This window comes from Lagopus muta, chromosome 6 (genome assembly GCF_023343835.1).
Source record: "Lagopus muta isolate bLagMut1 chromosome 6, bLagMut1 primary, whole genome shotgun sequence".
NCBI lineage: Eukaryota > Metazoa > Chordata > Aves > Galliformes > Phasianidae > Lagopus > Lagopus muta.
The window spans coordinates 45,658,868-45,679,389 of record NC_064438.1 but is presented as its reverse complement, the minus strand read 5'-3'; the positions used below and the strand labels follow the sequence as shown (position 1 = coordinate 45,679,389).

Genomic DNA, 20,522 nt, shown 5'->3' with positions numbered 1-20,522 from the left:
AGTAGTCTCTAGATAAAAGTTGTTATAAAACAGTATCTTGCCCTGATTTAGAAGGGAGATACTTGTTGAAGCTATATCTTAATGACTTTTCATAGTTTTTTAATTGATGGAGATTCAGGATGCATATTTGAGACTCTGTTGTTAATGCACATGACTAATGTTAGGTTTTCAGTTAGCTGTGTTAAATTCATATGTAATTACAGAAAATCTGAAAGTGCTGATCGTGTTTTGCAAATATTTTAGCAAATTGTCACGTAATTTAATCCTAAACATGTTATTCTTTGAGTGTATATCTAAGACTAAAAGTAGATTATACAACATTTATAGAGACTTCAGTTTTAAGTTGGAATTTTGAAGTCTTAATTTAAGTTCAGATATTTTATTGAGTAAATGTTTAATGTAAAAGTTTGAAGTAGTTTACTAAATCCAACTAAATATTAATTTCAGGTCAGTTGCTTACTGTTCCTGTACATGGTCTAACAGCAGACTAAATCTGTAGTATTCTTCAATTACTTTTGCTTTGTCTAAATTTTTCCCCCATAGCGAATTGGTTCCTTAGTCCAAGAAATAAGAAATCATTTTTTTAATTAAAGAAATCAGTCATTTTGAAAAGCTAGTACATTGAGAAATAGTGTGAAACACTGAAGAAACACTGAAATGTTCCTTTAGTTTTCTGTTTGAGATAGTACATTCTTACTTTTGATAGAAATGTGGGAGCTATTGGGAATAGGTGAACGGTTGGACTGGATGATCTTGAAGGTCTTTTCCAACCTTGGTGATTCTATGATTCTATGAAATTTCACAAAGCTTATAAAATGTAGATTATTCTTTTTTATATACTATCAAGGAGAAACGTTGAGGCATAGCAAGTAGATGAAATTACTTTGCTTGTAGCAGGAACTTTTGATTCCCTTCTCTTTACCATATAAGATAATTTAGAGTTGCTGTAACAGCTAAGTGTTTGGATTTTTCTTCAGGGGCATTAGTTGGGATCTTGCTATTTTAGGTAGCAAGGTCAATCTTCCCTCTAGCCATTTCACTGTCAAGTTACTGTTGAAGCAGTTTTGTCTTCCTACTCTTCCCACCTGTTCCTGTTTGCTTTTCAAGATTATTTTTGTGGTGGTGGTGGTTTTATTTATATTGTAAAAATAGATCTCCATAGCTCTCCTTTCCCATCTGCCTTGTCAGTTATCCAAACAACAAAGATATGCTGATGTCATTTCTCAGTGTAAGTGAACTCATTCTGAATGGGAATCTTAGTTCAATGTGTTTCAAGAATTGTGTGGCAAGTTACATTAAAAAAAAAAAAAGAAGAAAAAAAAAAAAGCTCATCGTATCTCACCTCACTTTTAACAAATTGGCTTTTTAAATTCATCTTTACAGCATTAGTTGTCATCCCTTTCAGATCTGTACACTTTTCTCAGCAGAATAGGGTGACTTTGAACATAAGCATTAATTGATTGTATACAAGTGTTTTGCTAGCCTTGACAAATTAACATTTGGCTCAAGAGTGTGTTATTAGATAAAACTGTTTTTTTCTTATTATAATTTACCAGCAATCTTTTTAAGGACAAAGATACCTGTTTTAAAACATGCTTGCTCTTCCCTCTGAACATTGGTTACTTTGTGGAATTTATATGGCAGTGTACCAGATCTCCTTTCCAGAAAGGCCTGGAAAGAATGTGTGTGTTAAACTTAATTGTGTTGTTGTACCTTCTTTTTATTTCCAATGCTTTAAGATTGTTACCAGCGCTTAGAATTCCTGGGAGATGCAATTTTGGACTACCTCATAACCAAGCACCTTTATGAAGACCCACGGCAACACTCACCAGGAGTTCTTACTGACCTGCGATCTGCTCTAGTCAATAACACCATTTTTGCATCGCTAGCTGTAAAGTATGACTACCACAAGTACTTCAAAGCTGTCTCTCCTGAACTGTTTCATGTTATTGATGACTTTGTGCAGTTTCAAATGGAAAAGAATGAAATGCAAGGAATGGATTCTGAGGTTAGTGGTGGTAGGAAAAAAAAGAAAATGTTTTCAGTATCTGATTTGTAGCATGTTAGATTTCTTATTTTTGCACATTTTTGTAATGGTTTAGTCTTAAGCACAAAGCAGCCAAAGAAGCAGGTGGCTCTCAGTAGTAAAGCATGCAATATGTGGAAGCAAAATACAATATTCAGGAAGTGTAGAGTGAGTAAAAACATCAGAAAAATAAATTGAGACCAGTTTTGCCTATAGATTTTTTCAGTGACAGTTGATTTCTCTCAGTATTTCACCTTTGTGTTGTTCACAGTTTTTTTTTTTCCCTGTGCTTTTCCTAACTTGCTTCTCTGATTGGAAGCTTACTGTACTGAATAAGCATTAAGTCACACAGTGCTGACTCAAGATAGTCTATCCACACGACACCAAAAACAGTACTAGCTTGGCAAAATATTGGGATTATTTAATGTAGCACACTGTAAAAAATGTTCACTGTTTTTTTTCTGGATGACTTTTGCTGGAGCAGGTATCACTGCACTCTGCACAAGAACATTTGAAATGCTCCTAGAAGCTTTAAAGCTGCTAGACAAGGAAACATAGGCATCATTTAAATAAACCACTTGAAAAAGAGTTTAACTGAAGACTTGCAAACTAATCGTATCTGAGATATGTAATGAATGTAAATGAAATATTTGAATTAAATATAAATACTTGAAATAAATGTAAATGAACATTCTTTACTGAAGAATGGACTAAACCTGTCTCATTTAGATAAGCATCTCAGAAAACATATGAGCACAAGGGCCTGCTGGGTGAAATTTTAACCGGGGTCCTTCAAGAGATAGACTTTCTTGTAATCCTTTTTAAAAAATAATAACTACTAGATTTTCCTATTAGTTTGTCTTCTGAAAAACAATTACTAACTTCTGAGAATATTCTAGCTCTAAATAAACATGTTGTCCTTGACTTAAGTAATTTCTTTTTGATAGACAAAAGCTCAGGAATCAAAAGCCTTCAGTTACTTATGTGTTTACAGCCCTTGCATCTGCTAGAGAGCGAAATCCATGTGTTTTATGGGAAGGCTGAGAAAACTAAGGGAAGAATAAGAAAATTTTTATTGAAATTCAGATAAGAGTTTAGCTTTCTATTGAGAAACAATTATCTACGTTCTTCACAATACGAGTAAAGAGGTTAGAATATCAAGAGTTCATAATAGTGATTTTTAGCTTTGTTCAGTTTTTGCTGGTGTGCAAAAAGATGGTCTAGAAACTTCGATCCAAGTTGCAACCAAATTGTGAGATAGCTGTTTCAAATAAAATTCTTGTTTCACTCTCCCCATGCCTGCTCCCTATCTTGGTCTGGCACTGAATTACTGAAACTCTTATTTCATCACAGTTAATGCACAGAGTCTTTGTTTCTGCAGTCCATGCCAGCTATACTGGTTTCCATGTGTGTCTCCACATCATCTGCTTTGCTTTTTTAAATTCTCACTCCTGAAACATCTGTTGCTCCTTGCCTTATTGATCTTAATTTCTCTCTCCTTCTGCTATTTAAGTACTGTATAATTCTAAAGTGTTTTAGTTTGAACTTGATAAGAAATACACTCTTCAGAACACAGTTGATTATTTTTTTTAATCATCATAGTTCCATTTCAGAGGATGTACGCATCAGGTTTGACTTACTGTTTGATTTACTTTAGGGAGAAATGTTTTAGAAGGGACTAGCTTATGAAGCATTGTAGTGACTGTTAAGAGATCTGAATTGCATCTTAAACCTGAAATAGGGGCTGCCTGCTGAGGAAAAGACGAAAATATATTTCTCATTAGGACAGTAATATTCCAAAACATTTCTTTGTCTTGTATTACTTTATTTGCACTACAGTGAATACAAATTATATATATTTGAAATATTTGTAATTAAGGAGTGGGTTAACTCAAGATCTGCAAGATAGACACCATAAGTTTAGTTTTAATAATAATTTAATTTGGACTTAAATTAGTGCAGTAGCAAAAAAACCACTGCCTGCTATGTTTAAAAAATACCTAAGCGTACCTGTTAGCTCAGTCTAATGTTGATGGTTATCAGTTAATGGCAGATTACTTTACTAATGCTGCTTTTATGCATGGTCTTCTGGGTAAACGAAGTAAGAAATGGTGCATCTGACTTTCATCCACAGGCTTGACTTAGAGATTTTAAAGCCTCCTTCTAGGAGGTCTTTAATGTATGAAGTCTTCCTTTGTTATGAGTAGCTTTCGACTATTGATTGATAGAACCGAGTCTGTTTCTTATTGGAAAAAACAGACCCATGGTGACATGCTACAGAATTATTACAGGAGGAATGCACAAAGCATGTTAAGTCCTCTAAGCAATGGTGTTTGGGGACTTTTTTTTTTCCACATTTGAAAAATGATATATCCAGCAACTTGGTTTCATTGGGGGATAAAAGAATAATTTCACTGCGGAAAGCTGTCAATGAAAATAAGCATAAAGGAAACAGCTCGGGGTAGGATATAAGAGGACTTACATTTCTGATTATCATTGTTTTATTTTAAAAGAAGCAAATGTCTCTCTTTTCTCACCCTCTGCCTCTCTCTTTTCCCCCACCTTGGTATTTTTTTTTTTTTTTTTCTTTTTTTAATTGCAAACAGCTCAGAAGATCTGAAGAAGATGAAGAAAAGGAGGAAGACATTGAAGTACCAAAGGCCATGGGGGATATATTTGAGTCCCTTGCTGGTGCCATTTATATGGATAGTGGAATGTCTTTGGAAATGGTTTGGCAAGTGTACTATCCAATGATGAGGCCATTAATAGGTATAGTCAGCTTTCTGAAATAAATAATAAAGTGCCATCTGCTTTGAAGAGAACAAAGGTCAATTTTTATTTTTATTTTTTACTTTTTAATAGAAAAATTTTCTGCTAATGTGCCCCGTTCCCCAGTGCGAGAGCTGCTTGAGATGGAGCCAGAGACGGCCAAATTTAGGTAAGACAACACTTTCTTCAGAACACACCATCCTAAAATATTCTTAAGATGTACTTACGAACTACAGAGAATTTTTTTTAAAAGTCATGAATGGTTTTTAATTCCTTTTGCACCAAAAAGTTAAGGTTATTTTTGTATTCGTTTTTGTATAGTTGTCTGAAAAAAGTAGTGATTTCTGTTTAACTGCACTGCTTTTACGGCTGTAGAAAAGAGAATATCAATCTTGTATTTCACATTAACGTGCCTAGACAGTAAGTAAGTAATTACTGTGTATATTTTTGCAGTCCTGCAGAAAGAACTTACGATGGAAAGGTCAGAGTAACTGTGGAAGTTGTAGGAAAGGGAAAGTTTAAAGGTGTTGGCAGAAGCTACAGGATTGCCAAATCTGCAGCTGCAAGAAGAGCACTACGAAGCCTCAAAGCAAATCAACCTCAGGTCCCAAACAGCTGAGACTCCTCTTAAAATAAATAAAATGGGGAAAAACGCATATGAATAAAGCAAATTTTTTAAAATGTTGATGTTGAGAGGAACAAATTGGAAGACAGAATTTAAAGTTTGTTTGATAACAGAATAGATAACAAAACATTTAACATGTATAAAATTTTGGAACTAATTGTAGTTATAGTTTTTTGCGCAAACACAATCTTGTCTTCTTTCCTCACTTCTGCTTTGTTTAATCACAAGAGTGCTTTAATGATGACATTTAGCAAGTGTTCAGAATAATTGTTGTCAGGTCTTTTTGGTTTACTTTTATTGTCAGTACAGCTTTGCTTAGTGTTAGAAGGCCAGGGAGCTTATGCCTATTGCAGTTGCTAGATGTATATATAGTAATCTTGAAATTCTTCAATCTGTGCACTAGTGCCAGTCATAAAGCAGTTGATAAACTGTACTGGATGATTGGGTATAAGAAAGAATAAGTGTGCCAGTATTCTCGTTTGTTTTTTTTTTTCCTCCTACATGTCATCTTTTTACATTAAGATGGCATTCCCAATCATTATTGCACTTATTTGTTAGGGACAGATTTTAATTGAAATGGCTGGCATACTGGTAGAATGAGACTTCAATTTCCTTATGCCACATAGTCTTGCATTTAAAAAAAAAAAAAAAGAAAAAAAAAAAAAGGTTCTTGCCTTAAAAATAAATAAACCCTCATTAATAACCTTTAATTTCTGATCTTTTTTGGAACAAACTATTTTACATTCCCGTCATTTTATTATGCATTTTACAATGATACAGCTCTATATTTACAGTACAACTCATTACTATAGCTGTGAGTTATTACAGGATAATAATAGAAATCGTATTCATATATATGTAATTAGGTTATTTTTAACAATTCTGAGGAGGTGGTTAGTCTACAGATTTTTTTATACCATAAGCAAAATATGGTCTTTGGCTAAAATTCCAGTTTTACACAAACCTGCAAGCTAGATAGTTCCAGTACTGGAAACAGTAATGAATAATTGTACAGTGCAAGCTGTCATTCTAACAAAATAACCTTAGACATATCACACCTAAAATATGCTGCAGATTTTATAGTCAATTGGTTACGTATTTAACAAACAGAGCACCTTTACACTTAGAAATGTTTCCACGTAAATTTCTTACTGTACTTTTCAGAGTTGCATGCATATTTCACCTACCAAAGCTGTGCTGTTAAATAACGTGAAAGTTGATGTTTGAGATAACTGCCGTACTTTTGATACATCTGTGATTTAGGTCCTTAATTTAGAGAAACTAGCTCATTGATGTTTTGATCTACTGGGGGAGGGGGGAAAATCATACATTTATTTTTTAGGCTTTGCCTATACTTCTTTAATTAGATTTATGTAGGCACTCTTCACTTAAATACCTCAGTTCTTTTTTTCTTTTCTTTTTTTCTTCTTTTTTTGCATGCATTGTTTTTTCTGTTTTGGTGCTATGTTTATATATTATGCTTGAAAATTTAATTTTTGCACTGTAACTATAATACCTCTTAATTTACCTTTTTAAAAAGCTGTGGGTCTCGTATTCCCACCAATATCAGTAGAGGTTTGCTGCAATTTTGCCCTGTTAATTATGCTTGAAGTTTGAGAAAGCAGAGCAAGGTGTTTTAACATTTTCCAGCACAATAGTTTGAACTTGATGCTGTGTCTTATGTATTAAATTACAGATAAATACTGTATTTCCTGCTTTTAAACCCTATTCCTTTCCTCACAAAATGCACACTAAAACAAAAAAAAGCTGTCAGCTCTTGCTTTCTTAACAACAGAAGAAAAAAGCCTTAGTGGCAAGGGGTAGGCATTAAGCTTTTCTGAAATACAGTTTTCAAAAGTTCATGTATTTTCTATCTCAGTCTTTTTTTCTGAATTCTGCAAGAAGGAATATTCTTATATTTGAAAAGAACATTATTATAGTAAGCAGAATGAGAATTAAAATAGTAGCTTGCAAAACAGTTCTTGCATTTCTTTGTTACTTCAGTAATGAAAACGTAACATGAAATTACAAGACCCGCAAGTCTTGGTGTGTATGAAAAAAAAGATGTAAATGAGATGGAGCAGTCTAAATTTTCAAAGGTAAATTGCTTTGAGGTAGCCTTTTTATAGAAGAAAATGGATTACCAATTTAAGTTATAGCTCTTCCTTTAGGCTAGGAGTAAATTTTCTCAGAGAAAATACATGATCGTGGAAGTTGGCAATTCTGCATTTCTCATCAGATTGATCAGACCATCTATGAAGCGTTAAGTAGTTTTAACTGCGTTACAAAAGAATTAAGGCTAGGCTTTGAATGCTTACGATTTCTTACTGACTGTTTCAAGGTTATAGATTCTCAGGGGTTTCAGGTGATTGTTAGCAGTAATGTGGTACAGAGTGTCTCTGCAAAGAAACTGAACCAAGTTTGCTCTGTATTTCAGAACAGTTTAATGATCACTTTGTTACTAGACAAAGCCTATGAATTGGAAATCTGAAATGTGTAGTGGCTGACTATAAAGTAGTTTCTGCTGCTGATGCGTTTTTAAATGAGTTTTAAATGCCGTAATGTTTTCCAGTGTGACCTCATTAAAATATTTTATATCCTTTGAGATAGAAAAATCATAGTCGTTTCCATGTTATACATCTGTGTGTTTTACCCTTCAGTTGATATGATTTTGATAACGGACAGTGTATGCTATTAAAGACCTAAATCTGATCATTTGAAGGTTGGGATGGAGATCACTTGACATGCTGTAAGCACAAGTGTACGCAGACTGTTGCAACCCATCTTCAAAAGCAACCACACGGCCACACAGGCTCATCTTAAAAATAGTGTGGGGGTTAGTTGGCATGAACCTTGTTTTTTTGTTTTGTTTTGTTTTTTATCTAAGTCCTGTTATACTGTACTTTAAACAGTCCTCCTAACTATGCTGCGTTTTTATTTTTATGGCTTTTTTTTTTTGCGCTGTTCTGTTCATGTAGCACAAATAAGCATTGCACTTGGTACCATGCTTTACCTCATTTCAAGGAAAAAATGCTTAACAGAGAGGAAAAATGTGGTTTGGCCTTGCTGCTGTTCTGATTTACTGAATTTGAAAAAGATAATTATATGCCTGCAATGTGTCATTTACTTGCACAACTTAAATAGGTCATTTGCAATGTCTGTGGCATTTTTACTGTATGTGGGTAAATACGACGAAGGAGTGTGACAACTCTTGGTTGTATTTTAAAGCTATTGTTTTTTTTTACTACATCATTTTACTGTTATGTGAAGTAATTAAAATTAGAATGACCTCTGACACTCCAGTAATTATCTCTGAACAAACCAACATATTATGCATATAGCGTAGTTTCTGCAAGAAGACGGTCCTTAGAATTTGGTCAACCTCAATTAAATCTCTGCTCTGTCTGAATATCGAGTGTCCAGTAGCGACTTCTGAAGTGTTTGTTCAGCTTGATGCTGCTAAAGTCCGTACAGAAAAAGCCTGTTAATTTTTAGTCTCGTTATAGAATGTGTTGTGACTGCAGAGTACAGAACTTAGGGAAGAATTCAGACTGGTTGCAGTGCTGGGGAGAAATACAGTGTTGGCCCAGGGATGATGTATGATATATATATATATAGTAGAGTTTGGATTCTTCTCCTTGTAAGTAAATACAGAACTATAAACTGGAAAATGGGGGGGTTATGTTACTGCATATGAGATAACTATGCTACATGCATTTATCTGTATAGAAAATGAAATCTTTGTATCCCAAGTCACAGCAGCATCCATAATCTGAAAGTGATAAATAGTGTTGAGATCTGCTGTGATGCTACACTTGCTTCTGTCTGACAGTATTCTGGGTTTATATGCTTTAGGTGGGATTCTCTGCAAAAACATTCTTTTGGAAACCTCTGTATTTTTTATATGAGTAAAGTGAGAAGGATTTTGATTTTTGGTACTTACTGACATTGATCCTTTTCCAAATGCTCTGATTTTCAAGAAGCTGATTTCTTTACCTTCCTACTAGGTTTAAAACTAAAAACACTACAGTTTGTGACCATGAAATGTAATCTAAATATCAGCTGTAACTTTGTAACTCAATCTGAATTATGTTAGCAAATATCTAGAGGTCATTGTAGTATACTCCACTAGCAGTTAAAATTAACTTTTATCAAAGCTAACTACATTTCTTAAAAATAAATTTTATCCAATAAACTCCTTGGGTTTTTTCCCTCTTTTATTTGAATGGCAACCACAGACTACTTTAATTGCTTTGTAGATGCACTCAGAATATACTGCAGCAGCAAGTTAGAGAGAAAAATGTTTGTGGACAATAATTGGGAATTGCAGGCATTTTTATTGTAAATAGTTTGACTGAAAAGATGGTTAAAATCAAGTAGAATGAATAACAAATATAATTTGATGGACAATAAAATATTTACCATCACATGCTGCAGCTGTCTTTAAGGGACATAAAATGTAATTCATTCATACTGTAATCTTGCTGCAGAAATTTGCAATCTGCACCTTATGGATCACAATTACCTTTAATAGTTTTTTGTAATAATTGTAGCTGAGTATATCTCCAATAAAGTTATGGTCTGTTCACCTTGTATTGTCTTTTCTTTTTGTTTTTAGTTCCTTTAATCTTTTCATGAATCTTCTAGAGTTAAAAGAACTTTTTTTTGTCTCAAGCTAAAATTAAAAAAACTGAAAGCATTATTTCTTGACCTTGTTTAAATACAAGTCTGTCATCTTCCTCTGATGAACAAACTGTCTTCATATCTGTGTGAAGACCCTTCAGGAATGCTCAGGTTAAAAATGATGGTGTATGTGCTACTGTTTGGTCTCTGTGTTGATGATTATATCTGCAAAACTGCTGCTGGAGCTAGGAGGCTCCAAAGCATAGGGCTTCAGAATGCAAGCTTGTACAATTCAGCATGTTTTAAGAGTGGAGTGATCATTTGTGCTAATAGTCTCAAAATTAATTAAAGTTGTTTAAATTGTTTTCTTCTTTTGCTTTAAGTATTCCACTTATCCTGTATATGGAAAAAATCTGGAATGTTCTGACAGGTGCACCAGTGTTGTTTGGCAGTGGGTAACCTTTTGCTTAGCTGTAATGAAGCAAGCAGTTCTCAGCTAAGGATCCTAAGGAACCCTGTGGACCTCTTAGGGCTTTCCAGCTATTTTCCCATTCCCCAGCATTGATAGGTAAGGCCCTTCAAGTTCCAGTAAGTTGTGTAGGCCCTCACCTCTTAAGTGCCAGTAACTGGGTCAAACTGCAAAACTTTCCCAAGGTATCTGACAGAAAAATGGGCCTTATTTTTTCTTTTTTTAATGCTGATGGCATTGTCTTCCTGTTCATTGTGGGAGAGGAAGGCTGGAGGGACCATCTACACTCGTCTCAATGAAAGTGATCCATCAATGCAGAATGACTGTGAGGACTGGTGCCAAGGGCGATGCTCATCATGGAAGTACCAAGGTTGGAAAAGAGCTTCAAGAGCAGTCCCCTGTCCACCTACTATCAATATTTCCACACCAAACCGTTTCCCTAAGTACAACATCTAAACATTTCTTGAACACATCCAGGTACAGTTACTCAGCTACCTCCCTGGGCAGCCTGCTCCAGTGCCTGACTGAGTAGTTATTTTCAGAAAATAAATTTTTCATAAAATCCAACTTGAATTTCCCCTGCCACAACTTGAGGCCATTCCCCCTAGTCCTGTCACTAGTTATGTGGGAGAAAAGGCTGACCCCCACCTCATCACAACCTCCTTTCAGGGAGTTGTAGAGAGCCATAAGGTCTCCCCTGAGTTCCTTCCAGACTAAGCAATCCCAGTTCTCTTATCTGCTCCTCATAAAGTTTGTGCTCCAGACCCCTCACCAGCTTCATTGCCCTTCTGTGGACACGCTCCAGGGCCGTAATGTCTTTCTTGTAGTGAGAGGTCCAAAACTGAACACAGTACTCAAGGTGTGATCTCACCACTGCTAAGTACAGAGGGGTTATCGCTTCCCTGCTCCTGCTGGCAGCACTATTTCTGATCCAGCCAGAGTGCTATTGGCCTTCTTGTCCACCCGAGCACACTGCTGCCTCATGTTTAGCCAAGCGCCAACCAACACTCCCAGGACCACTTCTTCTATACTGTCCACCTGGTGGAACATCAGGCTTGACTTAGTGATAAATCTGTTTTCTTGATCTGCAAAGCAATATAAAAGCCATGAATAAAAGGAATAACTTCTTTAGTAGCGTTAAGATTCAGGTATACATTTTCAGGATAGTTACCCCCTTTTTATCCTGACAAAACTCAGTGGCTAGTCCATAGGAAGGGAAAAGAGAATGCCTCTATATTACCTGAAGAAGAATTTACAAATACTGGTTTCTCATACTCCTTACAGGAATAACTGTTCCATAATTACATAATTAGAGCTAAGATATATGTTTTGTTAACTGCTACTTTTCCTAAGTAAAGCTATTCAGGAAAGGGAATTTGAAAACTGAATCACATTATGAATATGCTTGCCCTAAGAAGAGAGAGTAACAAAGCTAATCATAACTTTGAGCGCAGAAGTACTGAGGAGGAGCTCTGGGGCCTGGCTGTGCTTCCCTTAGCCCTTCTGCTGGAGTCCAGGTGCAGAATCTGTTCCATAGAGGAAATCTCTCTGTCAGCAGACAGAGGTAGTAATGACATGTAAGTGTGCTTTATTTTTCTCATAACTATTATTATGTCTTTCCTTATCGTAGGATGTGAATAACTTTCATTTTGGTAAGTAAAATAACCAAGGGGCTTCCATATGTTATGAAAACAGTATCATTTACTTTGCAGCTTAACCATCTTCCACTTACCTGGCTTATAGTCTTCTTTCAATATTACTTTACTTTTTTATATATTTTATTGGAAGCCCCATGCTAACTCTTAAATTGAAGTAATTTTCTTCTGTTAACTTGAAAATTTCCTGTAGTTTTGGGTTCCTGTCCAACTTCAACTGAAGTCACGGGGAAGACATCCACTTGGGCTCTGTAATTTGTGTGTATTTGAACTTTACACAAAAGTCCTTCAGGTATAAGAAATAGAAACACTGAATTTCAAGTGAAAATTGAGAAATGCAGCCATATATGATGGCAACTGCTCCTTTGTTCTCGCTGTAGCATGACCCGGTGAGTCACTGGTTTAGAAATTACCGTTTTCAAGGCGAATCTAGCTGGAATAGCAGGGAATTACATTCCTGCCAGTAACTCTCAACACCTTTCTCTTAGCTCTAGGCAAAAAGAGCCCTCGTTATACAAATGAGTGTGGCACGGACAGCTGTACTCATTGTCTGGGCAACTGGCTGCTCTGTGGGGCTGGGCCAGCAAAAAGCTCCCCTAAATCAAGGACAGAAGTTCCCTGGACTCTGCCTCCAACAGCAGTATTCAAGGTTGTGGTAGTGGAGACGGTATCTGCACTTGGAAGGCAGAGTATTTAACCGTTCTTTCCTGAACCAAATGCCTTTGCCGGGCTTTAAATGTTTCTATGGGATTTATCAGCCAAAAATGTTTCTGTATGGCATCCTTGGTGCTCATAAGGGACTGAGGCCTTAGCAGGTACAGAAAAGCAGAGAAGGGGAATCCAGACCTTACTGGCCCACCTCGCAGAGCTGAGTGAAGCATTACAAGAGTACCCCTCACTTTACTTAACATTTAGTTGCAAGTCACCAAATTAGTGTAGAATAGTGATACAGCAATCTCTGTAGACAGTTTATTATCAAGAAATGCTGGTTTTTGGGCAGTTTCGCTAAGGTGAAGGTTTATTTAGTGCAGCAGTTAAACACATTACAACATGGCACATCAGCTGCAGGAACTAAACTAAACAGTACATAATCTGGACTAGATGCATAAGCAGTTGATTTTTGCATAGGATATGACACGTTTGTGCATGTCAGGGGATCCCAGGAACTGCGCTGACTGAGACAAGGAGGGGTGTGGACCTGCAGCAAAGCCCAAGACGTATCAAGAAATAGAGACAGCTGTAGGCTGGAGACAATAGGGGAGAAATGCCACAGTTCAGAAACAGGTTAGATACAGAGAGGGAAGGGAACTGAGCTAGGCAGCTTGGCTCATAAATCAGCTTCCCAGGAAGGGGTGGAGGAGGGCTGAACAGTAGTGGAAATGGGCAGAGCAAATATTTGCTTGTTCTAGCATCCATTTTAAAGGCATGAGCGGGACATACAGAAGGGACTGGGAAGTGGAGGCCAGCTGAAATAGAGCCTTCCAAGAAGCAGAGGTTGAGCTTAGCCACCAGACAACACAGAAGTTGATTAGACTTGGCCACTACTAAGATGCCTTAAGCTTCCACTATCCCTGAAGTTAGTCCACTGGGGTTCCAAACAAGTTCTATTCAGGAGGAGGAAACACTCAGGGCATTTCAGAGCTTGTGATGGTTTACGCATTAGCCCTGTGCAGACTATGCATCATACCTACAGCAGTGAAAACCACCCTGCAGCCAAATCAGCTCTTTGGTGAGGAGAGCTATGGTCTGTCTGCAGTACTACCAGAAAAGGTACAGTTTGAGTAGCAGTTATAGTTAAAATGCCAGCCGGGACTCATCAGCAGGCAAAGAGGATGCCATGTTTGATGTGTGGGAAACTGCTTTTGCTGTTAGAGGTAGTCTAGTTGCTATCTTCTAGTGCCAGACATATAACCTTAAAATCAGAGAATGGCTTAGGTTGGAAGGGACCATAAAGCCCACCCAGTTCCAACCCCCTGCTATAGGCAGGGTTACTAGCCACCAGATCAGATTACCCAGGGTCCCATCCAGCCTGACCTGGAACTTCCCCAGGGAGAGGGCACCTATAGCTTCTCTGGACAGCCTGTACCAGTGGCTCACCACCCTGATGTTCTTCACCTTATTGCTGCTCACCTCACAAGCTGCATTTCCTCATCCCCTACGGCAGCATGACCTGTCTCTTTTGAAACAACTTCCCTACCCTGAGCCCTCACTGAGACAGTGCATCTCAAACCATGGAGAAGCTATTGGAGCTCAGTGTTTTCACTTGTATTGCTGAAGTCCACAGGCAGGACAACATCTGATATTGATGGCTCAGGTGCCAGCTTTAAGTTTTTTAATGGATGACTGAACATCTTGTCTAACCTAATACTCAGAAGTTGGTTCCTTGCTATCATAAGAGAGGTTCTGAAAAGCTGTAGTAAGACCAGATCACAGGAGATTGCTTTGGTAATGATGACAAGTGTGAAGCTGTGATTAAAATCAACTGAAGAACATCAGCATCTTTCAGCACAGTAGATAACAGCAGTCTTCAATGGTCATGTGCTAATTGGGTCAATAGCCTAGCTAGAAATCCATGAATCTACCTAATTTTTCTCTAAAAATGTATTATTTTGGGACAGTTTCACTTATCTGCCCACCACAGAGGTCTCCTTGCTTTCCTGGAAGTGCACCTGATGTTGTCTCAGGGGGATTCAGCATGGCAATACTAGAAGTGGGAAGTTGGTGGGGTAGAGTGGATCACAGAGACCTAGGGTACAGGCGAGATGAGGGCTGGGGCCTCCTTTGAGCTGCAGGCTAGAGCTGGGCTTGCATTCAGGACTGGTAACTGACTACAAGTATGCCCTGCACCAGCACACATCCTGGCCCAATTGCCTGCACTCCTCTCTCACCTGCTGGGACTTTATACTGGGCTCCAGAGGCCCCAGTGTAATTTTCTCCACTCCCCATCCCCAAGCATCCCTCTAGGCTGTCAGTGTTTATAAGTGGTGTGCACAGGATTCCTCTTCTGCTAACCCCCCCTCTACTCCAGAGGCAGCTGTACTTCCACGGCGCATGAAGCAATTCCTGTACGCACAATTTTAAAGTGCTTCAGGATCCTGGGGGAGAGGTGCTACGGTACGAGTATGAGATATTATTAAAACAGGAATCCACGTAATGGGTGATAAATTTTGATACTGTATGTTTAATATAATATGACGGTTGTAAATCCAGTGAATTACCATAGGTATTTGCTGTGCAGTGTGTTTATGAATTGTTTGGGCAGGTGTTTTTCAAGTCCCAGGTTTTCACACTAAATGTGAGTTATAGGATAGTTTAATAATATTCCTTGCTGAACTCCAGTATGCTACAATTAGCTGTAGAAATGCTATCACTGAGAGGCTGAGTCCAGTTGCTGCTTGCTTTCATACATAACAAGGTAAATGAAAAAGCAGTGCAGAGAAAGGAGATATGCAGAAGTAAGCTTTTGGATCTGGCTTTGATCTCCTAGAAGCAAATATCTTTTAGAGCAGCAGAAATCAATAGTTTTGATATTGTCTGACTATATTTTACATATGCTTCCATACAGGCTTAAAGCAGTTTATTTTGATTGCAATCATGAAATTGTTCTCTAAAACTTTATACTCCATAGTTACGCTATTAATATTTATGGATGTGAAGGGAGACCTGTACTGCACATGCTATTTGAATCAAACCTTTCTGGATAGTTTTTTAATCAGATCCAAAATAATGTAATTCGGGATTACATTGGGTTGGAATTTCTTATTTGTTTTTTACCGACCTGCACGTAAAAGACTTATAAGACCTTGAAAAAACATTCCCCTTTTCTGGGGAAGAGCAAAGCACTCCATTTCACTGCTCCATCTGCTTTTGTGCTACGAGTTGAACTTCATCCCAAGCTGACTTTACACCAAGCACTGAAGAGATGCGGCCAGGTGGAAGTTTTAAAGCCTCAAGGGTGAAGAACACAACTTCTCAATCACTGTAGGATTTTATGAGTGTAAACTCAGTTGTCACTAGTTTTATTAATGCCTATCACTGAGCTCCATGGGGTGCAGAGCCCCTCACACACTAGCATAGGTGTTTGCAGTGAGTTGCACAACTCCCTGCGGGCTGCTGTGGCACCCTCTGAATGCATGGTGCTGATGTACCTGGGGCGGCTGAAGGCATTGGGCATCACTGCCCATCCGTGCTGACCCAGCAGCAGGAGGTGAGACTGGCCAGCACATCTCATCCCCACTTGTCTTGTGCCAGAAGTATGGTCCCAACACCCCGCGTCGTGACTCGTGTGTGTGCATAAGCCGCCCTCGGCCCCAGATGATATATTTGCATTTCATAATTAATGCTCAACTCAACTTGAGGCAGATACCGAAGGACAATTTTTTAAACAGATGTTGCAGGTCACTTGTAAGTTATTTGTCAAATAAGTTTCAGAGCGCGAGCCGCTGCTTTTGCCATTGTAACCGAAGGCGTATGCTGCTCGGCGGCAGTAATTACAAAGCCAGGGCAACGCAGGGAAAATTCATCTTGTTTAAAAGTGTTTTAGTGTCACCAAGCAGCTTGCTGTGCCATTAGGCAGGTTTTGCTAGACACGTTCAAGTCGAGCGTTTTAATTTGAAGTATTCTCTAAAACAGAATTATGTTGGAGTTTACATAAAATGAGAGAATGACATGAAAAGTTTTAACTTAAGCAGCAAAATATAAAAGCTAATCTTATTTAAAAGTAATATGTGTGTCTTGATTGAGTGCCCAGATACACTCAGCTGGGACATTTTAGTGGAATCGGTTCTAAGCTGTTACACTGAGTTATACAGAGTAGGTTTTCCTGAGCTCACATTGCCAGACCTGAAATACTCTTGTGGCTGCATTTAATAAAGAAACGAAAGTCTTGGGTAAGGGGATATGATTTTTTATGACAGAAGGAATGCAAATAACTTTTAGTCTCATTGCCTAGACCGGGTTTGGTCTGATTTGATGGAGTTTAATAATGACTTATAACCTGTGCTGACAATGTGCAGACCCGCACAACGTCATTTAACTCATTTATTCTGCTTGCTGTAAAAACAAAGAGATGGCAAATAAATATATGGAAAGTTCATTGTTTGTCAGAGGGCCCAAGCCAAAAGTTTTCAGTGACCTTTTAAAATATGGTCCCAGGCTAGTACTAAAATGTCTGTCACTCAGCGCACACACTTGCACAATTTGGCCTTTTAACCCGTGCATCTTGTTTTTCTCTCTTTCAACTGGTTGTATGAATTTCAAATCAGCTGCAGCTATTTAAGTTTTTGCATTGGAGGATTACTGTAAATTGCAGTCTGACAATTACAATGTACAGCGCACAGGAGAGTTATTAATGGATAGGCCTACTGATGGCCTTTCAGCGCTGACGAGGGCCTGGTGTTCCTCACCCATAATTAGATCCAGTGGTCGCGGGCTGAGGACGAGGCCGAGGAGGGGGCGGCCGCCGAGCACCGCCTTATCAGAGGAAGATATCAATTGATCATGGATAGTTACTATCGGCAACGTCTAAATCTCTAATTCACCTTCTCCTTAATGACTTGTATTGGCTTAAGAAGCTCAGTTGCTTGACAGCACGGCACTCAGCTGACAAAGCCACGCAGGTGGTTTTAATAGAAGATTTCTGTTGCTTGAGATTTTGCTAAAGACAGAGCAACAGTTCAACAGACACAATAGAGGCCCATAAAAACCCTGCTCTGTTCCTCTGCTTGCTGAGGATACTGGCGGGGCCAGACCTGGAGCAAGCCGCTGCTCCCATTCACACAGCACTTTTTTCCTTTATGAATCCTGCACAAGGGCTTTCTCTGAGGTTTCAGTATTTATTTTTAGGAATGAATCTTATGTGGGCATAAATTATATTTGACAAATTAAAACCCTTTGGGGAAGGGGGGCAGTTGATATTTTATTTTTTAATCTGCCCCATGAAAAACTTTTTCCAGAACATATAACTGAGAAATCGAACGCACTTCTTAGGGCAAAGAAAAAAGTCCCGCATCCAGGAAGAACTAGGAAGTATTTCATTGAAATTTGAATTCAACAGTCTTTTGCCATTGATAAAAGTAGAAAACATGAACTACAGGAAAAGCCCTTTGATTAGGCATGGCATCTTAAACATGAATTCTGGCTTTTTAATGGAGTAACCAAGAAACAAAGGTTTTGTGCTTAGGTTATCACAGTGCAAATACAATAAGAGATGGGCACAAACCCACAAGGTGATGCTGATCCAGCCCCAGTCCCTTCTAGAAGGATTGCAACCACCTGCTGAGAAGTTTTCCCCTCAGTAAAGTTTGTAACCAATCTGATGTTCACAGTATGTCCCAAAGGTTTATTATTATTATTCTGATTATGTATACCCATGGTGAATGTAGGTTTGAGTCTGTTAAGGCTTTTGGGGGCTAAACGTTTGTTTAAAACCTTGTTCCAATCTTTTCACACACCTTGAGGTAAAATCTAAGTGAGTAGATTGCTGGCCCAGACAGAACTTTCTGTTGTTGTTCTTGAGGGAGAGCTCAAAAGAAAAGCAGGTCTGGGGGAGTGCATTTTTAGCCATGAGTGGAAACATATTTATCAGTACTAAGTGTGCTTTTCAAGCCATTCTGGAACTAGAAAAAATGATGGACCCGTGTTCTAGTTTCCCTACCACGTTCTTGACCTAACTTCCAATGTAACTTCTGGGTTTGTATCATGGTTTCTTCTTGAGAGCACTAATTTGGCAGTTTCACTTCCTCTTGACTTGCAATCCATCTCCCTAAACTACTGTTTTGAAGTGCCCAGGTGAGGAATCACTGGCCTGAAGAATTTAAAATAATTAATCCATGCACATTCTGTGTGCTATTATCTCAAGATCTCAAAGTACCTTTGAAACTTCCTAGTTAAGTTTTATAAAGCTCTGACTGTTATCCTAAATCAAAGATGAGTTACCACATAATTAGCAGCTTTCCTCATTAAAAGGAGAGAATTTTGGAGTTTGTCCAACACTTCATTCAGAAAATGATATAAGCATTTATTAAAGTACACTTTTTCTCAGGAAAGTTCAGAGCTTTGGTAGGCATTGTGAATGCCTACCTATCTCATCTGATTCTACAGCTGGGCTGGAGTGTGATGTCGTTGCTCAACTGCGTGAGTCCCTTTCTAACCATTCAGAAGGAGGGAGGAGAGACTTTGCAGTATGAAATCTTGTCACACTTCAAGAAACCAAAGATAGTATTAAAAAGCATGACAAATGGGAAAAAATAACACTTCTAGGGTTTATATCTGAGCTTTGTGTACATGGGGCACACTGAAAAAAAACACCTCCTTCCCAAGGAAGGGCCAGGACAGGAGTAATGCTGAATCTCCAAAAACTATGGAACCATGGATGGAAAAACAGCATACAGTTCATGGACTTCCTTGAAGTCCTCAGTCTGAAACTTTTGTCACTAATGTCCAAGCTAGTTAGCTAGGGTGCCTGATTTTAATGTGGATGTAATAGCAGAAAGCTGACTGAAAGAATGGTGGTGACATGGAGAGCTGCTTCTATGTACTATGATGCAAAGCAAAAGCATGATGGTAGCAGCCTTTTTCAACCCTAAATGTAAATATTCTGCCCATGGACAATGAAGAATGTTTAACAAGTTAACAGGCATGTAAGTCAGCCCTTTTGCTATGACATGAAATTTCATTTTTTATTTATATGTATGTATGCCCTTGGACTGTTGTGTTTGAAGTTACGTAGTGGAGGGTTCCATCGCTTACGTTTGTAAAACAAGATGCAGAATAAAAAGCCCCCATTGACATCTGTGGATGCTGTTATCTACCCACGAGTGAGTAGAAACAGTGGGTCCACAAGCATTATGGCTCTGCACGATTCTGGAACACCACAGGGCAGTGTTTCCCTCCTATTCCACGTCTTGTGCAAGCTGGCATGTGTTGGTGCTGCCCCCACCCCATGGATTGAAGTCCCATCATACCTTTGCAACTTCATACCAAACAGGCAAAAGCCAAACTTCTCAGTGAGGAAGATTTTGGCACCAAGAATGAAGCACAATCCTTTTCCTTGATGTAAGTGTGTCTTTTTATGTTATTATCATTTAATTTTCCTTTAAGTATGGATTGGAATGCTTCAACTACTTTATTTTACTTTACCTGTGTTCAAGAACTTGCAGAAAGAATCGTTTTGGATGCAAAGACCAAGCCTTGATCATTCAGCCCTCAGAGGTGACAGTTTTGGCACATTTTGTGTGTTCAAAGCAGGGGGGCTACATTCTTCACTCTTGTAAAAAAGGGAACCTCTGTTCATTTAACATTCTCTGTTCACAGAGAAGATGGGGCCCAGTGATTTACTCTATAATGCTTTCCATA

The 20,522-nt window shown here is 38.2% G+C and overlaps 1 protein-coding gene across 3 annotated transcripts in view; it reads left to right on the top strand.

Moving 5' to 3' along the window:
• Nucleotides 1–10,013, top strand: part of DICER1 (dicer 1, ribonuclease III) — a 63,113-nt gene extending 53,100 nt beyond the window's left edge. For all 3 annotated transcript variants that reach the window (XM_048947836.1, XM_048947837.1, XM_048947835.1), the window contains exons 26-29: nucleotides 1,740–2,008; nucleotides 4,633–4,795; nucleotides 4,889–4,964; nucleotides 5,249–10,013. In XM_048947836.1, the coding sequence (XP_048803793.1) occupies nucleotides 1,740–2,008; nucleotides 4,633–4,795; nucleotides 4,889–4,964; nucleotides 5,249–5,414 (674 nt within the window). In that variant the 3' untranslated portion in view covers nucleotides 5,415–10,013. The remainder of the gene's footprint in view (nucleotides 1–1,739; nucleotides 2,009–4,632; nucleotides 4,796–4,888; nucleotides 4,965–5,248) is intronic.
• Nucleotides 10,014–20,522: the final 10,509 nt, after the last annotated feature.